The 25917-nt window shown below is 31.2% G+C and overlaps 1 protein-coding gene across 4 annotated transcripts; it reads left to right on the forward strand.

Annotated features, from left to right (window-relative positions):
- Positions 1-459: 459 nt before the first annotated feature.
- Positions 460-25917, forward strand: LOC116779441 (schwannomin-interacting protein 1 homolog). 4 transcript variants are annotated; one of them, XM_061529781.1, is made up of 13 exons: positions 460-682; positions 13154-13487; positions 13799-13959; positions 14100-15115; positions 15547-15644; positions 16355-16452; positions 17903-18029; positions 18624-18824; positions 19287-19459; positions 19891-20031; positions 22600-22733; positions 22980-23050; positions 23380-25917. In XM_061529781.1, the coding sequence occupies exons 2-12, from the start codon at positions 13160-13162 to the stop codon at positions 23014-23016; spliced, it is 2514 nt and encodes an 837-aa protein (XP_061385765.1). In that variant the 5' UTR covers positions 460-682; positions 13154-13159; the 3' UTR covers positions 23017-23050; positions 23380-25917. The 4 variants fall into 4 exon arrangements, with proteins under 4 accessions (XP_061385765.1, XP_061385761.1, XP_061385770.1 ...); XM_061529777.1 differs by lacking the exon at positions 22980-23050 and having other exon boundaries at positions 18666-18824; XM_061529772.1 differs by lacking the exon at positions 22980-23050 and having other exon boundaries at positions 462-682.

Genomic DNA, 25917 nt, shown 5'->3' on the forward strand with positions numbered 1-25917 from the left:
CCTCACATTAGGAAATGGGTAAATTGTTTGTTTGGTTTGAATTCCTTTCAGTTCCAAAACATGCTACTTGTGGAGGACTTCACGAATTTACACACCAATGTCAATGTAATAATAATAATCATAATATTTTAAGTCATGTTTACGGTTTGTTTTGACACAGTCAATGTCAATGAGATCAAAATACTAATTACCAGTATATTTTCTTTGTTACAAACGTTGATTTTCTATCGGATGATTATCTATATGAATTGTTGTTTCATTTAACGTCGCTCGTGTTATATGGTGACGATCTTGATTAGAATAAAATATAGTCTAAAGTAGAAGTGTCTTCTGAAGTTATGCTTGAAAATTCTTTTATCTATTGAGAATATACGAACACATGCAACGGCATGTGGGCGGGCGGGTCGGGTGTGATTCCGTGCCCGCGCCCCGACGGTGCCACGCGATCATTTCGCACCGGACGTCGCTAAGGTTGCACGCCCGCCCCCATCGGAATATTCCTTGAAGCATAACCTCGTTAACTTCAGTGACGTAAAGCAATATTATAGCTAATCCTGTGTAGTGGAAATCGAAGAGGTGACGAAGCTGCATCGAATCTGCTCAGTCAGATAGAAATAACCTTGTTAGTTGCATTTATTATTCAGTGGCTGCGCTGCTAGGGGCAGGATGGCGCCCTTTGCAGGTACAGTTCCTAAAATAGAATGTTTTCAATGAATCCTACAACTCTCTCAATACCGTTTGCGTTTCATTCAATGCAATGTCTGGCTTGGTCTTTTGCACAATGCAGCTTTAGATATATTAGCAGCATGACTTTGTAATTTTCTTATTTATTACGTTTGATTTGATTTTCAAAACCATTTACATATCTGTCATATGTGATATATTTTATTGGATAAGACTTCGTTTATATGCTACAAAAGAAATTAACTCTATGAATATAAAGGCATTCATTTTACCGTTTTAACTGTAATTATGAAGTGGACAGGACATAAACTCGTATATTGTACTGTCCTTAGTTTTTGGGGCGCATACATTATTAAACATAATGAATTTCGTGCATCGATTTCTCATCAAGTCTCATTTGTCGAGTCCTTTTACAAGTCAATGTTACGTATGTATTTGTTATTGATCGCTAGTGGCCATGCACTTACGAAAATGTTCCGTCCGACTTGCATAGGCCTTGTCGTTTCAAGGATAAATTTTAGTTTTTCGTATTGTTTCAGTTAAACAATTAATTTCAAATGAAATACAATTCGATTATTAATAATTTGTTTCATTTAAATGATTTCATAATTTTTGTGAATGAAAAATAATGTTGGTATTTATTTTTAATATAAGGGATTATATGTTATTTGGTTTAAAACCTTTTGTTTAACCGATTTAAATCGTTTTCGGTTCATTCACTCCGTATACCTACGTGAAGGCTGTAAACGGATTATTATTGTCATATTATAAAACTTATTTTTTTATAACCTCTCTATGATTATTACTTCTTTATTTATACATATTTGTATATGAAAATGAGGTAATAATATAGGATTTTCCCAACTGTATCCAGCTTCAAAACGATTTGCGCTATTATATTTTATTAAGAATAAAATTTTGTATGAAAATATATTGATGTCGTATATTTTTTATTAAAATCGATGTAAAGCATTACCACCAACAGTATCTATTAAAACGATAAAACGCGGCCATTGTGGATCATAAGGCAGGGTTCGAGCCTAGATTAAAGCATCTATATATCTCATTAGCTTTCATTCATTTCAGCATCATCCGCTGCAAGTAGTTTTTCAGTCCTCATGAGTCACATATTATTAAAAAAGTTTTTTTTTATAAAAATATTCATCCGCAACTCAAACAGCTTGTGCTGTATCTGCAGCTATAATAATATTTCTATTTATAATTTGCATTTTATAATGATGCTTTAATAAAGCATAATATGCTTTAATAGCATCGGTATCTCAGCGCCAGAATTATTTCTGTTTGCATTCCTTTTCAGTGTTATGCACAAAACTAATGTAATTGATATAAAAAAAATAATTTCACGTTAAAAAATGTATTATAATGAAATGACTGTATACGTGTTCTTAATAAAATTTTCACAATATAACGGAATTAAAGAAAATATTCACCGCTTCGGCATACACGCCTGGCTTCGACGCCTTATTTCACATGATAATACTTTAATCCCATATATTTTTTGTTGTGCAAAAAATAATTAACTTTCCATAATGATAATAAGGTGTTTAATAATAAAATTATCTAATAGATTTTGAAAATATATTTGATTAACGAGTATATATAATGTTGAAAATTATAACTAATATTAAACGTAGTATCTCTCGACAGATAAAAATATGAAAGCTATGATTTTCATATAAATTTGAATATAACTCGGAGCCGGCAGCTTTTTTTTAAATTTCTCTATTCATTACCGATGCCGAGGGTACTTCACTGTCTGAATACGTTGTTGAAATTCAACCTAGTGTTTGTTCACGAATAAAATTCTATATTATTGTTAAAGAAATAAGCAAAATTATTTCATATCAGACAACCTATGAGGTTGGATTTCATTTTCAAATTAGTTGGGTACATATCATCACTGTCTTACGTTACCAAAGGGTTCCTATTACAGTCGACTACTATAATACTATTACAGATCTATTGTACAGCTATTTTGTAGTAGAGTCCACATATAGTCTGTACGAACATTGATTGAGTCCACTGGGCGGAAAGTGCCACCGTCGGCCGTAAGGGCTATTTACGACCAAACGGACCGGTCCATTTACTGTACATTCTCTTTATTGTGAGAATGAATTTTACTTAAGTGATGCATTTTCGAACCCGCTGGGTATATTGCTCGATTTACTTGGGACTATTTAAAGCTGCCTTGTAAATGTATAAAATTACTTTTTATGGTATATAATAGGGGTTCTCAAAGGATGCTCACGTAATGGGAACACGCGTACATTTATTGTAACATTTGTAGGAAAATGGGATTTTTTCGTTTGGATTTCTATGATAAATATAGATTAACGGATACAAATTTTTGGGTGAAGGTTCGTTTTGAACATCGTCGATACATGTGCTCACGCTTCTTACTCACTAACCTAGAACAGAAGTTAGGAAGTTTTAAATTTATTTACATCTCTTTATTAAAAAGTTTTCAAAAACCTGGAAACCTACTGTAAATATAAAATACAGAACCGAGGAAGATGGTACTAAGTAAACTTTTTTTATAATTGAATTACAGATACCTAATTATTCATTGTTTATTTTGTCGTATGATGTACGAATAGTACTTAGTGCAATTTTAACGACTCTTCTTGTCTATGCTAGGCTTCGAGGTAGTAGTTAAAAATCTTTTTTAAAGACTGTTTACTTTCCTAATTGGCTCGTTATTGTTCTGACACGTACGAAGTTTGTTATAACTCAAAGTCACACTAAGTTTAGTTAAAGATAAGCTCTATGACATTGAAGTTACAAAAGCAGTAGCTTTAATAAAAGATGTTCATCTGTTTTATTGATAATATATTTATATTTTTATTTAAACCTTTTATTGGTGACATTTTGTATATGGTTTAAAAAATTAAAGTTGACGGATCAAAATAAATGTAAAATTCATAAAGCGAAACTAGAGTACATACGTTTTATTATTTAATATGTTGTTAATGCAAATATCTCGTAAATTAACACGAAATTGTTATACAATAAGCTTTTAAAGTAATTCTTAAAGTCGACGATACTGTTCAAGGAAAAGCCACAATGAATAGTTATTTTAAACAAATGGTCTTTACTGCTTAAAGGGGTGGCTTAATATTGTGATGACAGTGCTATAACAGAATGACGAAAATGTGTTTTACTTAGTAACTATTAAAATATGATATATTCCTTTAACGTTTATTTAGGTACGATGTAATAAGTTTCGCCAGAAATAAAATCATTTTTTCCGAGACGTAGTCCCAAAATCTTGTTAGTTTGGTAAAAAATAATATTTCTATTTTAGATATAAGTAAATATATATGGGATAATATAGATATAGATAGATAAAGTACATTAAATATGGATAATCTTTATGGTTTGAATAATTTAAAAATTATTTATTAAGAGAAGGTCATTTTATTATACTATATTTAAATCATAATATATTATTTTAGATGTTACTAAAGTAATTATTTCGGTTTCGGAAATCGGTTAAAAATTCAAATAATATTGTTCATTAAAAGTGGGATAGTAAAGTAGGATGAATACACGTCTGAATTCTTGTTTGTGCTACGTTTATACAGAAAGTACTTTAGTAAATTTATTTCTTAGAAACCATACCCACACTATTACTATTACTTACCTTTCCTTTTTATTTATATACTACATATAATAATATTAAATGTATTATATAAGAGGTATTGAATAAATTTTCTTTTGTTCAAAACTCCTCACATAATCACATAGAACTAGAATACGTTACATGACGCAATTTCAAATAGCAAATTAATAAATGTACAATAAATCAATACAAATAAAAGAAATCGTGACTTTAATGTAAAAACTATGGAACACAATTATAATAATTCTATCGAAATCTTCTAGAAAAATCATCTACATATTACTAATTTTATGTAAAGAACAGGTTTCATAAGGAATTTTAAAAGACGGCTTTGAATTTAGATCATGTAAATGGAGGGTCACTGCGGGTTAACAGTGTCACTTTGAGCACATGCTTGAGTTATCCATCATTGTAGAGCCATTAACATAGAGAGGGAAAGGGCGCGGGTCACGCCAACATTCGCTGAACTACTAGGTCACACCCGTAATATTTTAAGCATACGTTTTACGCATAGTTATCGATTTTCAATGTTGCACCATTCAATAACGCTATCTTTACAGTAAACAGGTTTTAATAACCGCAAAAACTCCTATATAATTTTATTATAGGTCGCTCTTTATCTCAATGATCTAATTTCTTGAAGACTGGGGACCGTTGAAGAAAGACAATTATTTTATATTACCCATTGTAAGACTTTTTATCGTCATTATGTAAGATTCCACTCTCTAATACCATTTGTAAACTGTTTTCTGGAAGTTCTTTTATTTGTTTTGAAGCAGGAACGTAATACCTAATTGATTTGTAAAGAGATACTTGTGCTGTCATTAATTAACAATGTGCTTGATCGGGTATTTCTATGGCTTTCCTCATAGGAAAAGTATACTTTATTTTCTTTCCATGCAAGATGATATTTTTTCGCTTTTAGGCTTACTTTTGTTCGACTATTTCTACTTGTTTTATTTGTTGAGATTTCCAGAAAGATGGGAGCTTTTCACTTTTTTTGTATTTTCTAGTATTGCCTTGTCTGTAATTTTAATCATCGTTAATTAATAATTAAGTAAATAAAAGGCATTCACTCCGATATCCTTAAATATTGAAGACATATGCGAAGTAATGTTTTATTATTATTTGAAATGCAAGTTGAAGTTCGTGTTGTGGCGTGTTTTAAAACCTAATGGAATAAATCAAAAACATAAAGCAAGCCTAGAAAATTTATTTGAATCGCTACAATTAATTTAACATCGCTTTCAAGAAATGAAATTTCTAAATCGGTTTTTGGTGAATGGTGATGAATTAAAATAAACATCTCGCTACTCGATTCAGGCTATTTTTTACAATCAACCATCGAGGCTTAACAAGCGTTCAAATTTATTTGATGATCAGCCGACTTTGTATTAGTTCTGTAAAAAAAATCAAGGTTATTTAATATAAAACGTGCCTAAGCATTATTGGATGGTTCTAAAGATATTTTAATGCTCTACAAATAAATGGCTAAAGTTAGAACAAATATTTTGACATATAGATTTCTGTAGGTACTTCAGTCTTTTGTTATAAGATCACATTTACGTATCATACAGCTTTACATTCAGAGCTCTTTTAAATGTAATTCCTCGTGCTCTTTGCGACATTTCCTACATGTAAAGTAAGTACAGTCGTGGGATTCTTAAAAACGATTTGTTATGGATACTGCATACCATTTGTTCAGTATTTTAATTTCATTATAAAATTTCTCTGTAAAAAAATAGGGCGTTGTGTCTTATATATATATATAAATATATGTCTGTATATATTAATTAATATTCTTTATTATTTTAACTTTAATAACGAAAAAATATTAATCTTGAATTGTAATGTAAATTTTAAAATGGAAGTCTTGTGTCATAGTCTCAAATTTTTTCGTTCTTCTATTACATGTCGTGTTACAGTCGGCCTCGAAGTTGAATCGACTCGGGTAGCGTCACTTGACATGAAAATGTTTAGAATAAAAATAAAAATAAACAATAAATATTACTTTTAAGTGTCCATAAAAAATATAAACAGATAAAAAAATTTCGCTTACATTATGGTTTCATAAAACTACAGAAATTTTTAAATTTGAAAAATTCAGAATTGTTTTCCCGTTACTGAAATGATAATAAAAATTATTAGAAATTTATTTATTTTTAATATTTATGATAGTTAGTGATTACATTAACAGGCTAAGTTTTAACGTTTCTCAACGGTTGCCTCTTGAACTTTTAATAGGGCAGACACTTTAAACTCCTTTGTGGCTCAGAAGCGTCGTCTTTAGATATCTTCTCATACGTGAACAATTTCGAGAGTTAAAACGTCTTACATTCACATTATATTTAATAAAGTTATTTTGATAACATTAATAATTTCATATATGCTTTGGATAAGTCAGTTTTATATCCGTATGTTGTAAGAAAAAGTGTATGTCCATATGTATTTAGATATAAGTAGGTCGAAGAAGTGTTATTACAACGATTGGTTACGGAAAAACTTTATATTATGTATTTGATATTATAAAGGTCTGTATCAAATACAAAAACATAATTGAAAAAAAAATAAAACAAATGTTATAAAAAGTTTAATAATCAACGTCAATAATTTAGGGCGATTTAGGTGTTGCCAACTCAATATTCTAGCACGACCTTAGATCATATACTTAAAAATTTGTATTCCAATGATATTCATTAAAGATGACTGTTTTCTAGACGCTTAAATCGATTATTGTGGTTTTGACAATATTAAAACTGACAGTATTAAGCTAAGAGGTCGCATAATAATTAGGACAATCTCCTTCGTGTTTCCTCCAAACAATATTCAAAATTATAATTTGTTCAACAGATAAAAACGTAGAAATTGTCAAAGTATTCCACGATTCCAGTGGGAATGAATTCATGCCATTAGAAATAAATACTTGCATCTGTATTATATAAAGTTATTGTTATAATTCATAGGCGTGTTATGTTTTTATGTAAATTTTTTTTTCAGTTCATTTAGATGAAGAAAAATTTATTTATAAAAATAATGTTTTTTTTTTTTTTATGTGCTTTAAACTTAATATAAAGAATAAACATTTATTGCCAGGTATAAAATTGTTTCTGTAGCATTTGTTACTCACATTGAACATCTTAGGATGCAAATATGTTCAAACTTTATAACTTTGTTATATAATACAGTGTTTTTGTGGATTTCATCAGTCAGGATTATAAGTGAAAGTAATTTTATAGATTCATCATAATTTCGTTTGATATACTAGGAATGTGACTTTTAATACTTGTGATTATTCAAATGGTAATTCTGTTATTTCTAGAATCAATTTTATGACAGTTTCATGGTAAAGATTATCAGATGTTAAGTAGAATGGAACTTTTAGCATGATTTTTTATACATTACTTTTGTCTTTTGTGCTATGTATTAACGCTTATATCTGATAAGTGTTGTATAAATAAAAATAACATTAAAATATTTTTCAAAAGAAAGTTCGAGAACAAAACAGTTGCGTGTCGTGGTTCTGTTGCGTGATCGTAAAAAAATATTTTGAAAGGTCTAGCAATCTGGAGCGAAACAAACATTTTTTTTCTGAAAATCTCGTTGATATTTGTATTTGTATGTTTTATAGAATTATTATAATTGTATAAATTGAACCATGTCCTGTTAATGTCTGTGCCTAAAGACAGAAGATTAGATTTAAAATGATAAAATACGCGAAGTAATCCTAAAAATATTAGTTTCATTTAATACTACCTGATTGTAAGTAGTTACCGTTGCCAATGGAGATCTGCAACATAATGGGTGTTGTAGATGCGTTGCCTACCGTGTTTGAGAAAGAGACACCTGAACACTTGATGCTTGAAATATCCCATGTTGTAGCTTTCTAGGAAAACCTCGGACGGAAAATCATTCTACATCCTGCACGTGCGTGGAAAAGTGACCGCGACGTACGTACAGTCTTGCAACTGAATGCATCTAGGTCATGTGGATGAAATCCGACCCTACGGCAGTAGTGCGGTGGTAGAATGGTGACGATGGCAGTACATCAAACAGTTCCTAGGAACATTCCCTATTGTACAGACGATAGAATACACAGAGGGAGCTTACATCCCTTCGGAAGTTTAAGGGTTCTAGATCGCTTGTGAGCATGGGATCGTTAACAATACGAACAGCCAAGTAGAAGAAATTGGTACTGTGGGGCACCGGACCAGAGGTTAGAACAATACTCTATGTGGGTATGAACCTGTGCTTTATATAATAAAAGCACGTGTCCCAGTGTGAAGTGCTGCCTCGCTCTAATCAGTACCACTAGCTTTTTAGAGGCTAGTTTAGCCCTAATCTATAAATGTCTCCGGAATTGAAGGTCATTGGCTATGGCAACCCCAAGGACCCCAAAACTCTAGTTGATCTTGTTGCTTGTTCGCCGCATGTCGTAGATATGCAGAATAAACTGTGCTGGATCACCAGCTACCAAGCACTACGCTTTGGGGCACGCCAGCGTTAATGGGCATGGGTTCCGTGCATGAATCGTCAACAACAACCTGTATGCTCCGCCCATAAAGGAAGCTGGCTAACCAGCTGCATAATTCCTCGGGTAGTCTGTGTGATGGTAGCTTCGATAGTGTGAAGAAGTGCCCGATGCTAATTCCGAGCAAAGGCCTTAGCGATATCAAGGCTAAAGGATACGTTAGGTATTCAAAAAAATACCCAGAGCTTCACCCGTAGCGAAAAACGTTTTGACGGTTTCTAATAAGCTGGTTATCTTCTAGATGGGACGAAATCGTAATAGACCTGTAATTTGACGGAACTATGCTGTTACCTTCTTGAGAATAGGGTGGACATAGGACATAGGCTAATAGGTCGAGTTTTGTGTGGCACTGGCACGGGGCATGGAAGAGATTCCGATCCGACCTGCGGTTGGAAATTGGGTTCCACTCCGGTCTCCCACTCCAGCACAATGAACAACCGGCGGGCTTTTGTCATTGGTGGTGGGACAGCCTTTTAGATCGGGGCAGCCTCGGCGGTTCGGGTCGGCTACGAAAACAAAAACGAAAACGGACGGCCAGCGATGAACCATTTCATCGTGACTACCTGGACTCAATGCCAATGAATCACGCTCAACACCTCAAAACGGACTTATGCTAATGCAGGACAGAAACTCAATGCACACATCAACATCCCGGGAGAGGAAAGGTTGGGAAAAGGGAAATGGCAACAGACTCTCTCACTCATCAGACGAAACGTAGCGATTAAAGAATTCTTCACACCGATCTTCTGTGACACGGTGGTACTTCGCCGGTCGAGCTGGGCTCTACCACCTACTGAATACCATCTACTAAAAATAATCTGATTTAGGATTATTCATTGCAATTACTTTAAAATCAATTCATTGAATTCTTGTTAACGTATTTTGTACGTGAATAATATAAAAACTATGAAATTAATAATATTTTCACCAATATATAAATAGAAATATAGATTATATTTTAAATTATTACGAATTCGTTGTGCCAAATGCATCTTAAAATTTAGACCTAAGTACAGCGTAAAAATCAGTATCATATACCTGTAATTAATTTTCTATCATGAAATAGCTTATTAAAGATAAAAATATTATTTCTAATTTTAAAAAAGAAGATAAGTTCATACATTACAGGACAATTATAAAAAAAATATATACATGAAAAAAAAAAAAACAGTAAAAGGTACCTAATGTTTAATAAAATCAAACTGAGTAAAGACGTCTGTTGAATAATAGGAAGATTAAAAATCCAATCAAAGCCTCGATTAATCAGAAACAAATTAATGTTTTACCTAAATTGACTTTTATTTTTTAATGGAATTATTTCTATAATGGTAATAAACTTGTGGCTTATTGTATTTGTTTAAGGTTGGATGCTCGTTTTGTTCCCAAATTGGGAAGGATAAACAAAGACTATTATATCTGTAAAATTAGTAATTACGAAGGAGAATCAATTAATTCGCAGATCTTTCATTTAGTTGATTGTATTAGTAGCAGTATTGTGAATGCTATTTGAAAATTTTAAATACCTTAATCAAATACTTTTCCTAAGATAATTCTGTTATATAAATTTTTATGTAAAATTCAGTATTACGACGTTGGTGTAAAGATGTTTTTTTATATCAACTGTTTCTTATTAGGTCAATTCAAGTATCTGAATTGAACAACATACAAATATCTGTAAATAATCAAATCAGTCCTACATTTATTATTGTGATTCTTAATATGTATTAAGTTATAATCTTATACGTATGTATATATATATATATTACTATTTGTAGTTGCTTTGAAATTAACAAACATTATCGATCTCACCATGTACAAGATAACACAATAATCCTATAATTTTTGAATATGTGTAGGAAGGAAAGCATCTTACATTTACGTTATTACATTACTCGTAGGAAGATATGGAATTTAATTTCACCACGGAAAAGTACGTCCTTAATAAATGAGGTTCTAGGACGACTCTCAGCAAAAAATCAATTCGTTGGCATCCAGCCATCTGCTGTACTGACTAGTTACGTTCTACACCAGCATTACTTCATTTATTTGAGAACTTTATTTTGTCTTTTTGTTCATTACCTTTTTTCCAATTTATGTTTTTGTTGCGTCCACCACATTTTTCTTTTTTGTTGTCTATCATTTTTAGTATAATTTAACTAACGAACTGTTACATTAATGGCGACATCTCTATATCGGTTAATTAAAGATCTCTCTTCTAATGTAATAGATTTGTAATTCGGTAATTCTATCCGGTTCAACAAAATAGTCCATGTACATACCTTTCTTTTCATTTTATTGCGAATTATATTTTTTCATAACATGCACAGCCTCACAAGGCCGCTCAAAGTCACTAATTTTCCCATTAATGATATTTGTAAGGTAAGATTTAGTTTTTAACGAAGGCGGAAAACGTAGCTTGACGAGAAATAAATTGTGTATCATGTCAATCGTACATATTTTCATATCGTTAATGTTTTCCATGCAATCTTTAGAGACTAATATGAATATTTAACGGAGCAGGTACGGAGCTAAATGCTCATTTAGTTTGAATGTTTTCAACGTCGCTTTTCAAAATTAAAAATGAGTTGCTCTCTTAATCTGCCGAGATGTCTATAAAAAGATATGGTAAGTATAACGTTCGTAGTGAGAGCAAGCATCTCAAACTATGTATAACATGTTAAACAACCCAGTAGTCGGAGATTAAAACTTTCAGCTGTTTTTTTTTATGTTACAATTATTCTAATATTTGCAATATAAGGTCTAAATAGAAGTAGCACTTACGCAGTATTTTTTAAGAATTAATAAGTTGACTTCTAGAATCTTGAAAGCATTATAAACCAATCAAATCTGTTCGATCTCAACTTGTAGACTAAAAATAAAAAAAAAAAAATTGACAAAATGAAAGTTCAATAATTCTCAGTCTATTATTTATTCGGTCTGATGTTTTTATGAAATCTCACTCATTATTACAAAAGCTTTATTAATAACACAGGTTTCAAAAATATTACATTATCTACAGAAGTGTGTGTTGAAATCTTAAGGTTGATTTGGAAAAGACCAAAAATCAATTTCATAAAAAATTTATGAAATTCACAAACGGCTCCTCGTCTACATGTCATTCAGAGTTGGCTTCAAAATCCCTGCTGTTGCTTTAAGTAACTAAAAAGCCGATTTGAATATTTAAATGAGTTCGGCTCTTGGCTTTCTCTTTCAAAGATATCCAGTATCAGAAGTTTATTTTAACAAAAATATAGACAGGTTCCGAATTTCACCTACAATTTAAGTTGTAGACAAAAATATTTGCAATTTTTATTTTTTAGGCAGAAAACCGATTTTGAGTTAAACTAATTTATATAATTTTTTTACAATCTTTATTTATCCGGCAAGTCTATGCAACACCTGCCGTGCTGTCGACTGCATAAAAAAGTAACATTTATTAGTTTTCAAATTCGAAAGAGTCGTCTGATGAAAATCCTGGTAATTTCTATTTGTAGGTTTGTAAAAGAATTTCGTAATTTATGCCAGTCTGAAGACTGGAAGAGCTGTATTAGACTCGTTCCAGATAGGCCGAAGAGAGTAACGTCGAATATAAATTATGGCAAAAGTATTTAGCTATATACTAGTGGTCAAAAACCTAGATGGCTGCTTTAATTATCCGAAGGAGAAAAGAACAAGCACTAAAAGTTTCAGCAAAGAAATTATTACGTTTCTTAAAGCCAGATTCTGTTAAATACAGTTTAAATAAAAAAGTCAATCCTGAATAGCTTTGTTGCAGAGGCAAAAAAGACGATCAGCAATGGTTTTACTACGATAAAACTTCTATTTAGGCCGATGGACGCAGAGTTCCAAGTTCTGTTACCATGTCAAGGATGTCTCTGGGCCCCACTTGTATCATAGCGATTTCAATCATACCCATAGGATGTCATTTCAGGTTCTTCTGTTTCGAAATAACAAAAATATTCGCCTATCAAACATTGATGCAGGCCCTCTAATTAAATTTCGATGCTCCCAACAAGGGCAGACTACGCTCTTTCGGTGGAGCCCCCTAGATCGGGGCGGTTTTGGGCCAGATCTCCTATGTACCAATAATTAAATTACTAGATTACCTTTCCCTGGAAACGCGTCTAAACAAACAAAAAAATTACGCCCGAGCCAGCTCACATACGAACTCCATTTAAAAATAACTGCTGGACTTAATCTATCTGTATTTCCAAAGTGGAGCCATTATTAAACAGCACTTTAGATTGAAAGTTATTATTTATATTTAAAATCCCTCATGAAATTTATTATTTTTACAGGTAATCATGAGGATTACTGATTCATCTGATAATGGTAATTTACCTTGTGACAATGTGAATAGTGGCTCTCACAATATTGCGGGTGGACATTGGACAGAAACAACAACAGAGGATTACAAACACACTGATATAAATAATACAAATAGTTTTGTATCAAACAATATTATCGATAACATAAATTACAATACAGATAACATACACGAAATAAAAAAACCAAATATATGCCACAGGGAATGTAACTTGAATAATAATGAAAATTCAACAGACTCCCTTAATATAACAAATCTGGAGAAGGATCGGCAAACACAAACAAAGCGTCGTAATAATGCTCTAGGTAAGTGAATAATAAAGTTAAAATCTCAAAATAGGTTTATTTTGAAGGCTCTCCTTTTATAAATCTGTATACATAATTCACGAATACATTTTTCGTAATATTCAAGCTTTAGTGGTTTTATTTAGATCGCTTTAAGTCTATTTAAAGCCAATAATTCAATTAGTGAGCAGCGGATCGACACGCGATATTTTACTTATTAGCTAAAACAAATATTTTGATGTTGATGAATCTCTGTAAACATAACTAGTGATGTAGGATTTTTTTAATTACATAAGTAAGTATAAAAAGATAATTCTCTAACTAAATTCCAGCCGAAACATACAATATTCCTAAGACTCAAGTTCTTGGAGAGAGACGGTATATTGAGCATTCAGATTCAGATGAAATGTCTGAAAACAGAGTCCACCCAGTGCCTCGAGGAATTGTGAATCCTAATTACCCGGGATTTCAACATTTGGCGCATACTTTACAGGTAATATAAAATATATCCATATCTCTAATTAAAAACAAGACCATTTAAAGTTCTTTGCCATGTTTTTTTATATATTTTACCAACACTTTCTAAATGTCGCTGAAAAATTTTACTTAAAGTATTTTTTTAATTCTTAACAGGATTATTCTTCAAACATTGAACAGTTCTATCCTTCGGATAATGAGATGACGGACGACGATTTAGATGCAGATATCACACCGGAAGCTACCATCGACGTAACAGAAAAAATTGACGACAAAATTATTATTAACAACAACAACAAAAATAACAGTTCGGTTTCAAAAAATCCTTTCATCAATGAAACCACACAGCCATGTAAGACGCAGAGCGATATACCCGATTTATTAAAAACGGTGACGCTAAACAACAACAACGATTCCGCGCAATACGAACTCAGTAACTGCTCAGCAACAGATATAGAAAATAACTTCAGAGCGAAAGATATTATCGGAGATTTCAATAAAGAAGTCGAAGATGAAATAAGACAGCTCCTGAATTACAATATCAATATAGAGGATGATCTGGAGGAATTGAGAAGAGATATAAAAGATAAATTCGCCAAACCGATTGAAAACACTTTGAATAATATAAGCGATGTTGTTAATCATGTTATAAAAAAGTTAGTCGAGAACGAAGATTGCGACAGAAGCGACACGTCGACTCCGGACATCATCATTGATCATGAAATGGAGGATGTAACAAATGTAAGCAGGGAAAATGAAACAAATACGAGGGCGGAACTGTCGATAAATAGGCCTACATTCTTATTGATTGATAACAAAGACGTTCCAATATGTGACGCACTCTTATCTGACGGTAAAGAAGAAATAAATATTAATGTCGACGAATACGACACCGAGCATTTGACTCATAACGTTGAAAATACAATAAAGCAATTGAGTACCGAGCTCCGGAAAATTATACCGAAGTTGAATGAAATGCGCGAAAGAGACAAACTATGGGGTGACAGAAAAAAAGATGTACCCATTACAGATGGGAACTCTAACACTCTTATGCAAAGCTCCTCTGCAATCACTTATGATACTAACAGTTGTTCACAAAATCGTAATGGAAACAACAGGGGAAAGGCGACGAACTTTTCAAATACAAATCAGCGTTCAATTAGAGCTCATATGTAAGTATGATTCATATACAATATTACTAAATACATAAAGTTTAGAGTTTAAATATTTAGAGTTTTACCATAAAATATAAGACACCAAGCAAATAAAATGTTCAATTTTAGATAGATAATTTTTGATATTAGGATTAGCAATTATATATTTATTAATAGATTACGTTCTCGTCTAGACTAACTCTTGTCTAATAAAATCAAACACAATCCTTTAGTCAGGGTGAGATCATGTACGTACACGCTTATAAAAGTTTTAAATAGATTGACGCGGGAATGTAGTACGAATAAATTAACTAGTTTGTTTCTATTAAACACAGCGGCCGGCCGTTCGGACTGCTTATTTTATTTATATACCTACATCTATTGTGACTGTTTTAATTGTATTTATTGACATATAAACGAAACGGTAACAATATGAAATCTCATTTCAGTGACCCAAGATTACGACAAAATGCAAAGAAGTCTCAACCTAAGCTTCCGATGAATCTATCCGTCCGTCAAAGTGACAACCATGATGATAGCGATTTAGGTAAGTTTGTGATTTTTTTTATATTTAGATAATATAAATATAATATAATGTAAATAACAAAGAACAGAATTATACACAACTATAATACTCTCGTCCAGTTTTTTAATTCAGATAAAAATTTGTGGAATTGTAATAAATTTAAATTTAAATTATCTATTGACTAACTTACAGCACATTTTTTTAACTTACTCATCAAGCAAAATGACATAACCACAGTCCGCACTGCAGTACGTTTGTCTGTTTATAAAAACAGTTTGCTATTTCAACCATTAATTATTCGTAATAAATGTCAATATGAATGTGAAATACAGCATTATAATTAGGTATCCAGCCACGGCCACATTGATTATTTTTTTGTGAATAACTAGACAACAACATTGATAATAGCGAAGTATTTTTGAAACTTACACATAATATTTTACTATGTAATAAATTTTGTTTATAAAATGGAAGCTTTGACTACAATAAGAATTAAAATAACTGTGTAAGTAAAATTATATTGTTCATTGCTCAACTTTTCCTAAATCCAACATTATATATTTTTTGTCTTATTCATGCAATACAAACCAGTTAATTTTGTAATTGCAATAAATCGTTGAATTGACTTTATACTCTTTTGAAATAGTAGAAATGGCGGCTGTAAAATTAATTAATTATAGTATTATTAATAATAAATATTTCGATAGTTAAATTTAATCCTTTTATTTCAGAGAGTTTTGACGTTTATAATATAGAAACAGCATTGCCGAAATTAGATTTAGATGCAATTGAAAGTCATATAAAGGCAGCAAAAGAAGCTGAACGAAGAGTAAGTTTTATAAATGTCATTACTAATATTTAAAGACACGTAGCTTTATTCATTACAGCGGGTATGCATTTGCTAACCTTTCTCTTATTATTGCTATGACAATAACAAAACAAATTTTAAATTACTGCTTCAAATTTGGCGCTTAATAATATAACTGTACTTGCATACATTCACGTGAGCTTCGCGTCTCTCTCATGCAGTTAATAGGCAGATACGTATATATTATTAACAGTTAAAATTGCCAATACAATCGGTACTCAACTCAGCTTTCTACGGTGATTCAACAGTGTAGGCACAAGCAGTTGCCGTTCTTTGTTACATTCATTTTATACTTCGTTAGTAGAGACAGACGGCTTGACGCCTGTTTTGTTAAGTTATTTTCTTAATAGATATATTTGCATTTCCTGTAATGGCGTCAATGCCTTACTTTAATCCTGAACAAAGACATTACAAAAAGGACACAAGATTTCTTTTGGATTTATATACGATTACATATGACAACCACGAATCCGTCGATAACATTTGTTGCCTTGTAAGTATTTTTATTTTGTTATTATATGCGCCATTGCTGACAGCTCTAGCGACTTATCGATATTCGTTATTACCATAAAGCAAAAAGACGACAAATTAGAAATGGAGCACGCGTTTGTCCTTGCCCTAAATGTCAATAATGACAGGATTGACAGGATGGGGACAACAGCAAGATTACCTACAGTTTTTATTACAATTTTTGTGTTCATGTTTGTCACGTACAATTATACATAACACAAATTAACATAAGATTGTGTTATTTTTTGCCAAATATTAAAGACTGACTAGTGTAAAAATGTTCGAGAATTTTTTGTCTAACATTAAGAGAAAATTTAATAAACCATCAGATGAGATAAACACGATAAACAAAGAAAAAACAGGATTTCGAAAGAGTATTCATAATCTCAAAATGAAATTTTTAAAGCCAAATCCTCATGATATACCAACGTTTGATGAATATAGTAATACTGCTTTAAGTCCTCGGGCCGTTGGTGCGGGAGAATGTGCCTTAACAGACATTGAGTGGCCATCCACAGTTGACAACAATCCCAACGTTTTAGACAAATTTACGAAAATAGTTACCATAGTCGAAGTCCCGTACAATGATAGGAATGTATGATAACGTTTTTCTCTTTATAATTTGTGTTTTAATGTCGGTAGACAAAGTGGCAGTCAAAGCATGTTTACCACTGGTAAGTGGTGTATGTGGTTTTACACCTTCAGCCTCTAATTGACTGTGGTTGACGGTGTATCACCATCACCAGACTGGAATATCACCAGTATTATGAGTAAATGATGCACAGAAATTGAGAAGCACAACAGCTTATTAATGTATCAACAGCTGCCACATGATTTTTTTACTGAACAATTTGTTATATAGTCTATAGCCAACAATACATTTGATAATTCTTTTTGACAGAAACGTAATGACAGAGAAGAAATTAGAAAGAGGTTGGCAATGGGAGCCGACACTGAGGAGTATTACAGTCTAGGACATACTGACCGTCCAGGAAAGAAACCTAGTTTACACTCGAGACTTCAAAATGGTAAGCTTGAAATACAGTTAGATATTGCTTGGGTTGCAAATTCACTCATTGTCTAAGTTTTAACTAGCACATGAAACCATTTTCCTGTCCGTTATCCAAGGGAGAACTCTTTGTTGTGATTTTTGTTATTTCAAATAATATAAAATATACTGTTGTCAATTTAAGATAGTTATCTTGGGTTTTATCTTATTTAAAGAACCTCATTCCATAAAAATAAAGTTTTTGACAATGACATAGACCTAATAATCATATGGGAACAAAAATATGTCATTATATCATTGGAAAACTCACTCTATTTGCATATAATAAATTTGGTATGGGCAGTTCTCGCAATAGTTATGTAAAGGATTAAATCTTGCAACATTAATCTAATATAAGACTTAAAACACAAAACATTTTTACTTTCCTCAGATCTTGATGGCATTTTTAAACACTACTTTCTAGAGCTTGAAAAGTTTTTTTTTATTTAAACTTAGTCAAACAAACCAGCAGATTAATAGATATTAATCTGCTGGTTTAAATCAATCATTGCTGTTTGTGTCATATATGTGTATCATTCTGTATATAACATATGTTTTTGTGGTGGTGGTACAGGAAAAAATCTCCAAATTTGTTTCATGAATGAAACGGCATCAGATAACGAATCTCAGGCATCAGATTTAGAGCACAACTTGAATTGTAATAGTAATAGTTCATCGCGATCGAGTCTATTTAGTAAAAACAGTTATAACCATCCATATCAGACTCGGCCATTATCCGTTAATATAACAAAACATGAGAAAAATCCTCCGACTGGTAAGTGTGATCCAGCATGCAACATTTGTTATGTAATCATTGTTATAATGTCACACAGTTATCAAATAAATGTTTCAATTGCCATTGTTAGCTTGTTAGTAGACAATTGTTTTATTTTTTTTATTTTAATAAGTAGAACTTGGTTGTAATAATTAATCCTGCAGTTTTCTTTTGTGTGTGTGTATAAGTTTTAATATTTTTAAATTTAGTATTAATTTTGTATATTTAATGTTTTGCTTTGAGCTTATTATGATAGGAAGATACGTAAGTATATTTACATTTAAAACATTGTATAAATAAAACAAACAGGTTTTTTCTGGATTGATTATATATTTATTCCTTGCTTATTTTGGTTGCAATAAATTTTGTTTATAAAACATGAGGTCAATGACCTAGATCTTTTCTCTCTAGATTGTAATTAATTATAATGGCTAATATTTCATAATATGAACAATGTTACAGGTGCAAAGCTTCGTCCAACTTCCCTTATGTTTAAATCCAAGTCTCGGTCCACACAATCTTTGGGACACATTGAATTGAAGGAATCCGATTTCTATGCTTTGCAAGCGACTTTGCAGACTGAAGCAAGGATAGCACTCGCTCAGGCTAAAGAGATGGCTCGTATACAGATGGAGGTAAGGCATGTTATATGTTACAAGTGGTTTGACCACAACATATATGGATAACATTATAACCGAGCCTTATCTTAATATATTCTCTATTGCAGTACATATAATCCACATTCCATAGTATTTAACTCAAGATTAACTTTCAAAAAAAATCTTTTTTTGTTAATTATATTTTTTGTTAATCTGTACGAAATTAAATTTTATGAATACCTTCAGACATGTTAACTCAATACTGAGCGTTACCTACGTTGATTCTATAGTGAGTGAAGTTTTAAGAATGAATACTGGGAATGTTCCGTATTTAGTTTCAAGAATCAAACTTGCATTAAGGAAACATATTAAATTAAGCTTTTTACAGCTAAGATAGGAAACGAAATTAATTGTATTTTTTTTTATAGATTTGGTTATAATTAATGATATTTTTTTTTTATGAAAAGCGTGAACGTCGGTCTAGACCAGTCTCTCCGGTAACCGAGATGCTTCGACGTAGTATGGAGAAAGCGAACGCACCGCTCGCCGCAGACCGTCGGCGAGTCTCCAGACATTTACTCACTGATATGAACATAGCACAGCTACAGGTTAGTATACATCCATATATATATATATATACTAGGTACCATCCCCAGCTTCGCACGGGCTCTTTACAAAAAATATAAAATAACCTATTTAATTTTGAGAATTAATAACCTTATATTATGATAACTTTGAAATGGTCCGCCCGATTTAAATGATTTAAAAATAATTTACAGATACTGATGTAGGCTTGAAAACGAAGTAATTTATTTTGATAAGACTTAGTACCGTATTTATTTAAATAGCTTTCATATTGTAGTTTAGGTTGGATGTTTTATAATGTTATTTATGCTTTAGATGATTGATGCTGTATAGATCCTGTAGACAATTCTGCGGACTTTCTGTAGAACTATATTTTTCTGTATTATATTCTATATTATTTTCTGTACACAATTCCGCCATATATTGTTATGTTATATCTCCAAAGGGTTTTGGCAGCGTTTTCGTTAAAAGCTGACAGACGGCCCATTTTTTCCCGACATCTTCAACAAATATCGTTAATGTACACACAAATCAATACAAAAACGTAACAAACTATATATTAAAACCTTTCTCGAAATTCACGCTATCACGTAGTTTTTCTGTTTATTGCGAACAGACAGACAGACAGACGCAGCGGGGTACTTTATTTTATAATATGTGTAGATATATACCACGTTACCTAAAGCTATGAGGCAAATCATGGAAACACATTTTGCATAACACCGTCATATTTTTTTTTCTATTTCGAATATTATGTAATACAGAATGAAAAAATCCTTGGCACTATTCAGAGTTTGAACCTGTGATTTCTGGAACAGCTCCAGCTATATTACTTGGTGTATTAAACTTTATGACGTCACAAATCCTAATGGTTAACTCGCTGTACCGTTGCACAGTGTAAAATCAACCTTATTCTATAATATTTTAGTACGGTATTTCTTTGTCAATATCCTTATTTTTGATCGCCTTATATAAATGAGAATTGTCCAACCTTCTTTGTTTTTTGTTACCATGCAAATACGTGGTAAGGATATAATTTTTTTATTCATAACTCATCAGTGTGAGTTTCCATAGAGAGATTTTATTGAATCAAGCTGTACAAACATTACTTACTTCATCATCAGCCTATCGGTGCTCAATGCTGAGCAAAGGCCTTTTCTCACATAGAGTTGGTTAGAGCATCAATCACCACGCCTGCTCAAGCGGATTGGCGATTTCGAACTTATAATTTGTAGTTATAAGACCAGGTTTCCTCGCGATGTTTTCCTTCACCGTCCGTCAGTGGAGTCTAAATAGTCTTAGAAAGTACATATGACTCGGAAAAATCGCATTGGTTCTTGCCGGGTTTCGAACCCGCGCCCTCATACATGAGAGGCGGATCTTTAACCTCTAGGCCACTACGCCCCATTTATTTTTACTTATGTTAGTATTGTTTTATACAAATCTTTCGGTCGATCTACTGGATTCTAGTAATTTTTTTAGCTTCTGCATATTTTTTATGTACGACCTTGCAATTGCAATTTGCCTTGAGTTGGTTTTGCATCGAGTCATGCGTAACGTCCGATAACAAAACGCCATTGTTTGACAATTGTGACGTCATCACACGCAGTATGATTACGAAGTTGACAAAATTTTTGTTTCGCAGTAAAAAAAAATAAACTAGGTCAAACGTGCAAACGTTTGAAAATAGGTATATAGATTTTATGAAATTTATTCATGTAGTAGAAAAAAAAATACTCTTACGAGTGTTTAAATAGGTTATATATGTATTTTATGATATAATATAGTACTTATCAAGTATTTAATTATTAGATTTTGTGATAAAAAATTTCCTTATATTTATTGGTTAGTAAAATAAACATTATTTTGTTTTTTACAAAAAAAGACTGAATTTAAATTGTTTAAAAAAATGTATTTATATTATTCGTTACATTTCTAAACCATTTAAAATTCGATTAGATTATTCAGTATCATGAGACTTATCATAATTTTCGTTATAACTTAAAATGTGAATTTCCTTCAGACAGTTATCTAGTTATAATTGTCTCGAACGGGAGTCGAATCAGCGACCTACGGAATACAGAATTCATCAATTTATCATTATTTCTTTTCTATTTTAATCTAAATATTACTTGAAATAAAAAAAAAACAACATACACGTAGTTAAACTACAAACTGATAGTGTCAAGGTTTTAATAAAAAACGGATTAAAACTATTAAAGATTCAGTAATTAAAAAACTTAACTGTATACGATTGCAGCTCTAATTCCAATGGTGCGATGGTTTGGTTTTGCTTGAACCGACATATAAGTGTCATTTGACAGTACAAAACATTCTGACAGATAGATTTAATTTAGCTTAGATTTGATTACGTTGAGATTTTATTGCCATTACCATAACTGTGTCTTAAATTAATCTTCATTCATTAATGCGTTTAATGTTTGCATTATTTTTTATTTCTATTCCCTTCCGTTTTGTCTTGTTTATGGCTAACCATAGACGAAAGCTGAATTACTAATTAAAAAAATATCTGAATTTAATGAAAATATAAAATTGCATAGAATTAAAATGTTATTTTGCTTTATTAACAGGTGATCGTGAACGAGCTGCACTCTCAGATAGAATCGTTGAACGACGCGCTTGTAAAGTTTTTGATGGCACGCGACGAACTACACATGGGTCAGGATTCGATGCTCGTCGACATTGAAGACCTCACTAGATATCTGTGAGTATACATTATATGAAATGACATATAATGACAATAATCACATAAAATTTTATATTAACAAAGAAACAATATTTGACATGTGATAGAAAAAAAATGCAGATAAAATATAGAGTAAAAATAATGGTTGATTTAAAAAGTATGTCTATATTGTCTATGACTTCTATAAGTTTGTGCCATAATTATAGAATTGTAATATTAATAGAATTATTAGGATGATATATATTAAAATGTACATTGATGCAGATATATGAAGTTTGAATACTTTGGAAACATGAATTGAAGACGGATTGGTTTTTTGGGGGTATTTTTTTTGTGTATGTTTATTTTTATATAGTAAAATCATATCACGTTTAGAAACTAATCATCGAATACATTTTTTTATGAAAAAGAAAAATAGAAGCACAGCATTGACATCAAGAGAATATTCAATCAATGAAATATCGCATGCTTTTAGTATATATATAAAATTTTATCTATATATTATTTTCATTAATTCCATCTGTAATCAACCTTACAAATCCACTTATGTAATATTTATACACTTTTTATTCCTATATTTTCACGTACTGTGTAGCTTTAAAATTTGGAATAAAATTACATATTAAAAGTAGGTAAACCTAAAGACGTGTAAATATATTTTCAGAGGTGTCAGAGAGCAAACTAAGAAGACAAAAGGCCATCAGAAGTCTGGTGTGAAGAGATTCACGTCCTTGGTCCAGAACTGAGACCACCCTGTATAACCAACAAATAATGTTATCCATAACATCTATATAATGTATTTGTAGACACATTTACTCCCGAGAGATGTTTGTACGCAACGTTCGCTGTAATCTATATTTAGTGATATATAAATTGCTGAGAAAATTATAACCAATATGAAATAAAGCAAGCGTTCATATAGCTTTGTATTGTTAACATGATGTTCTACAATGAGACGTCCATAAATATAAATACGAAATGACATATACAGGATGTTAGTAACTCGAGTAACAATACATTTGTATCTTCACTCCAGTTTAAGCACTGAGTATGTAACATCCTGTATAATGTCAACGTTAAACGTTTCGAGTTTCGTGAGATTAGTACAAGTTTGTTGTTCATATATTTAAAAATCATACATGTCTGTATAAAGCTGTGTCGCTTTTAAATTAATTTCTTTTAAAAATTCTAGTTGATTATATTAAAACACGTACGTATATCATTCCAAATGTTCAAAACATATTAAAGGTCTTAAAAGTAACATTTTAATTATATAACGGTATACATTAATGTATATAAGTTTTTTTGTTAGCGTTTCTCTTTGTATAGTTGTATATTAATTTGTATGCTTATATGATAGGACTGTAGCGGATTTGTGATTTGCAAATTAGATTGATATTTTTTCATGATAGTGCTCATTTATTAGATTATTATATAAATTATTAACGCCACTGTGGCTCAGACGATACAGGGTGAACATGGCAAGCTTGGGCCGGTTTGGGCCAGTCTCAAATGTACAATACACATATGTTAATTTAGATTATATGGTATATCTGTTCTGTTAATTAGAAAATCCTGTTTTCATTGGTGTAAAATGTTATTTTTATTATATTATCTTTGATTCGGCCCAAGTTTGTAATTGGACATTGAATTTGTGACAGAAATGATGTTAAAACAACCAACCGTCTATAATGTCTATGGTTGTGTTACATCAGATGTTCCAAAGATATTGTCTACGGCCAGCTTTCATATTCAATAGTTAAAAAACTATACCTAGTAAATTGTAGCCAAGCACATTACACATAAATTTTCATAGTTATTTATACTTAGCAAAATACTTATAATATTCAAATCTCTGGGGAAAAAAAGTCTTTTATCGGGATGTTACTTACTTTACATTGTTATTTGTTATTCAATAGTGTTACCTTTGATCGGTTTGATATTATTTCAGCACTTATCACAGATAATATTATAAAAGATACTTTGTTTGTGAAGATATTTGTAAATGGAATCAATGCCATCTTTGTAGTTATAAATATCGTTAAGTATACAACATAATCATTGCTCTATATCTTGTTATTTCTTTTCGAGAATCTTCTAGACTTTTAGGTCATATTCAGATATTTTTAAAAATAATCTGCAATCTGTGGCAGCACTCCATTTTGGATTTGTATCCCATACAATGTAAAGCATTTCTTGATGGATTTAGGCTGTAATAATTTTTTTTAGTATTGCGATCTCTTAATAAATAAATTAACAGGCGATGATGTAGGATCTAATAATAAGTCTGACCGCTACTTTGAATTTAATCTTTATTAGTTCAACATTAAGTCGAATTTTCTTTCTTGATATTGTGCTGATGATATTATGAAAATTAAAAAGAAGTCTTTAGTTTTATTTTCCTTTGAAACCTTAGTTACCATGATTTGTTTGTTGTAAGATTAATTTTATTCTTATAATTTCAATTACGATTCCTTATTCTTAGTTATTGAATGTGTCTGGGAAAAAAATCAATAAATCACAAACAATATCATAAATTATTTAAATTAATAGTAACATAACAGTTATATAATGTTATGTAAGACTTTCGCGAGTATTCATTTAAACAAAACAAATATTTTCAGATTTACTATTTGTTTTTTAATTATTTTAACTAAATACTCCCGATGTTTCCGTAACTTTGCAGCAGTTTTCATCTCGTCTGCCCGTGATAAAAAAGCTTGGTAAATCCGAAAATATTAGTTTTATTTAAATAACAGGTATATATTATTAAATTTAAAATCACTAAGCGGTGATTTTGTTACGGTTTTTCAAACTTCAATCGAAGAAATTATGTAATTTAAATAACATTTAAAGGTTAAATTAAAAATATATTTATAAACATATACATATTAAGACTCACATAAAAGGTTTTTCATCATGAATACGCGGTTCTATTCTGAATAAATTATGACGCCATTGTAATAAATTTATGATTCGTTTGACAGCTGTCAAGTTCACATTTGTATTGCGTTTTGATATAACCCGTATTAGTTTGAAATTTAATTATAATGAAAAGTGAAATACAGATATACTATGCATGTTTTAATAGTTAGATGAATACTGCTTGCTATATAAGTAAGCTTGGCTTATTGGAAAAATTCTTACGGACATGTGATAAATAACTACATATTGACTTCTTAATAAATAAAAAAGTGTTTCA

Source organism: Danaus plexippus, chromosome 2 (assembly GCF_018135715.1).
Source record: "Danaus plexippus chromosome 2, MEX_DaPlex, whole genome shotgun sequence".
Taxonomy (NCBI): Eukaryota; Metazoa; Arthropoda; class Insecta; order Lepidoptera; family Nymphalidae; genus Danaus; species Danaus plexippus.

Bases quoted from the DNA above. Each gene is read 5' to 3' on its own strand.
- LOC116779441 (XM_061529772.1), top strand. From the start codon at position 13,160: ATGAGGATTACTGATTCATCTGATAATGGTAATTTACCTTGTGACAAT. The intron at 19,460-19,890 runs GTAAGGCATGTT...TTTTATGAAAAG, and splicing joins TGGCTCGTATACAGATGGAG to CGTGAACGTCGGTCTAGACC. The intron at 22,734-23,379 runs GTGAGTATACAT...ATATATTTTCAG, and splicing joins GAAGACCTCACTAGATATCT to AGGTGTCAGAGAGCAAACTA.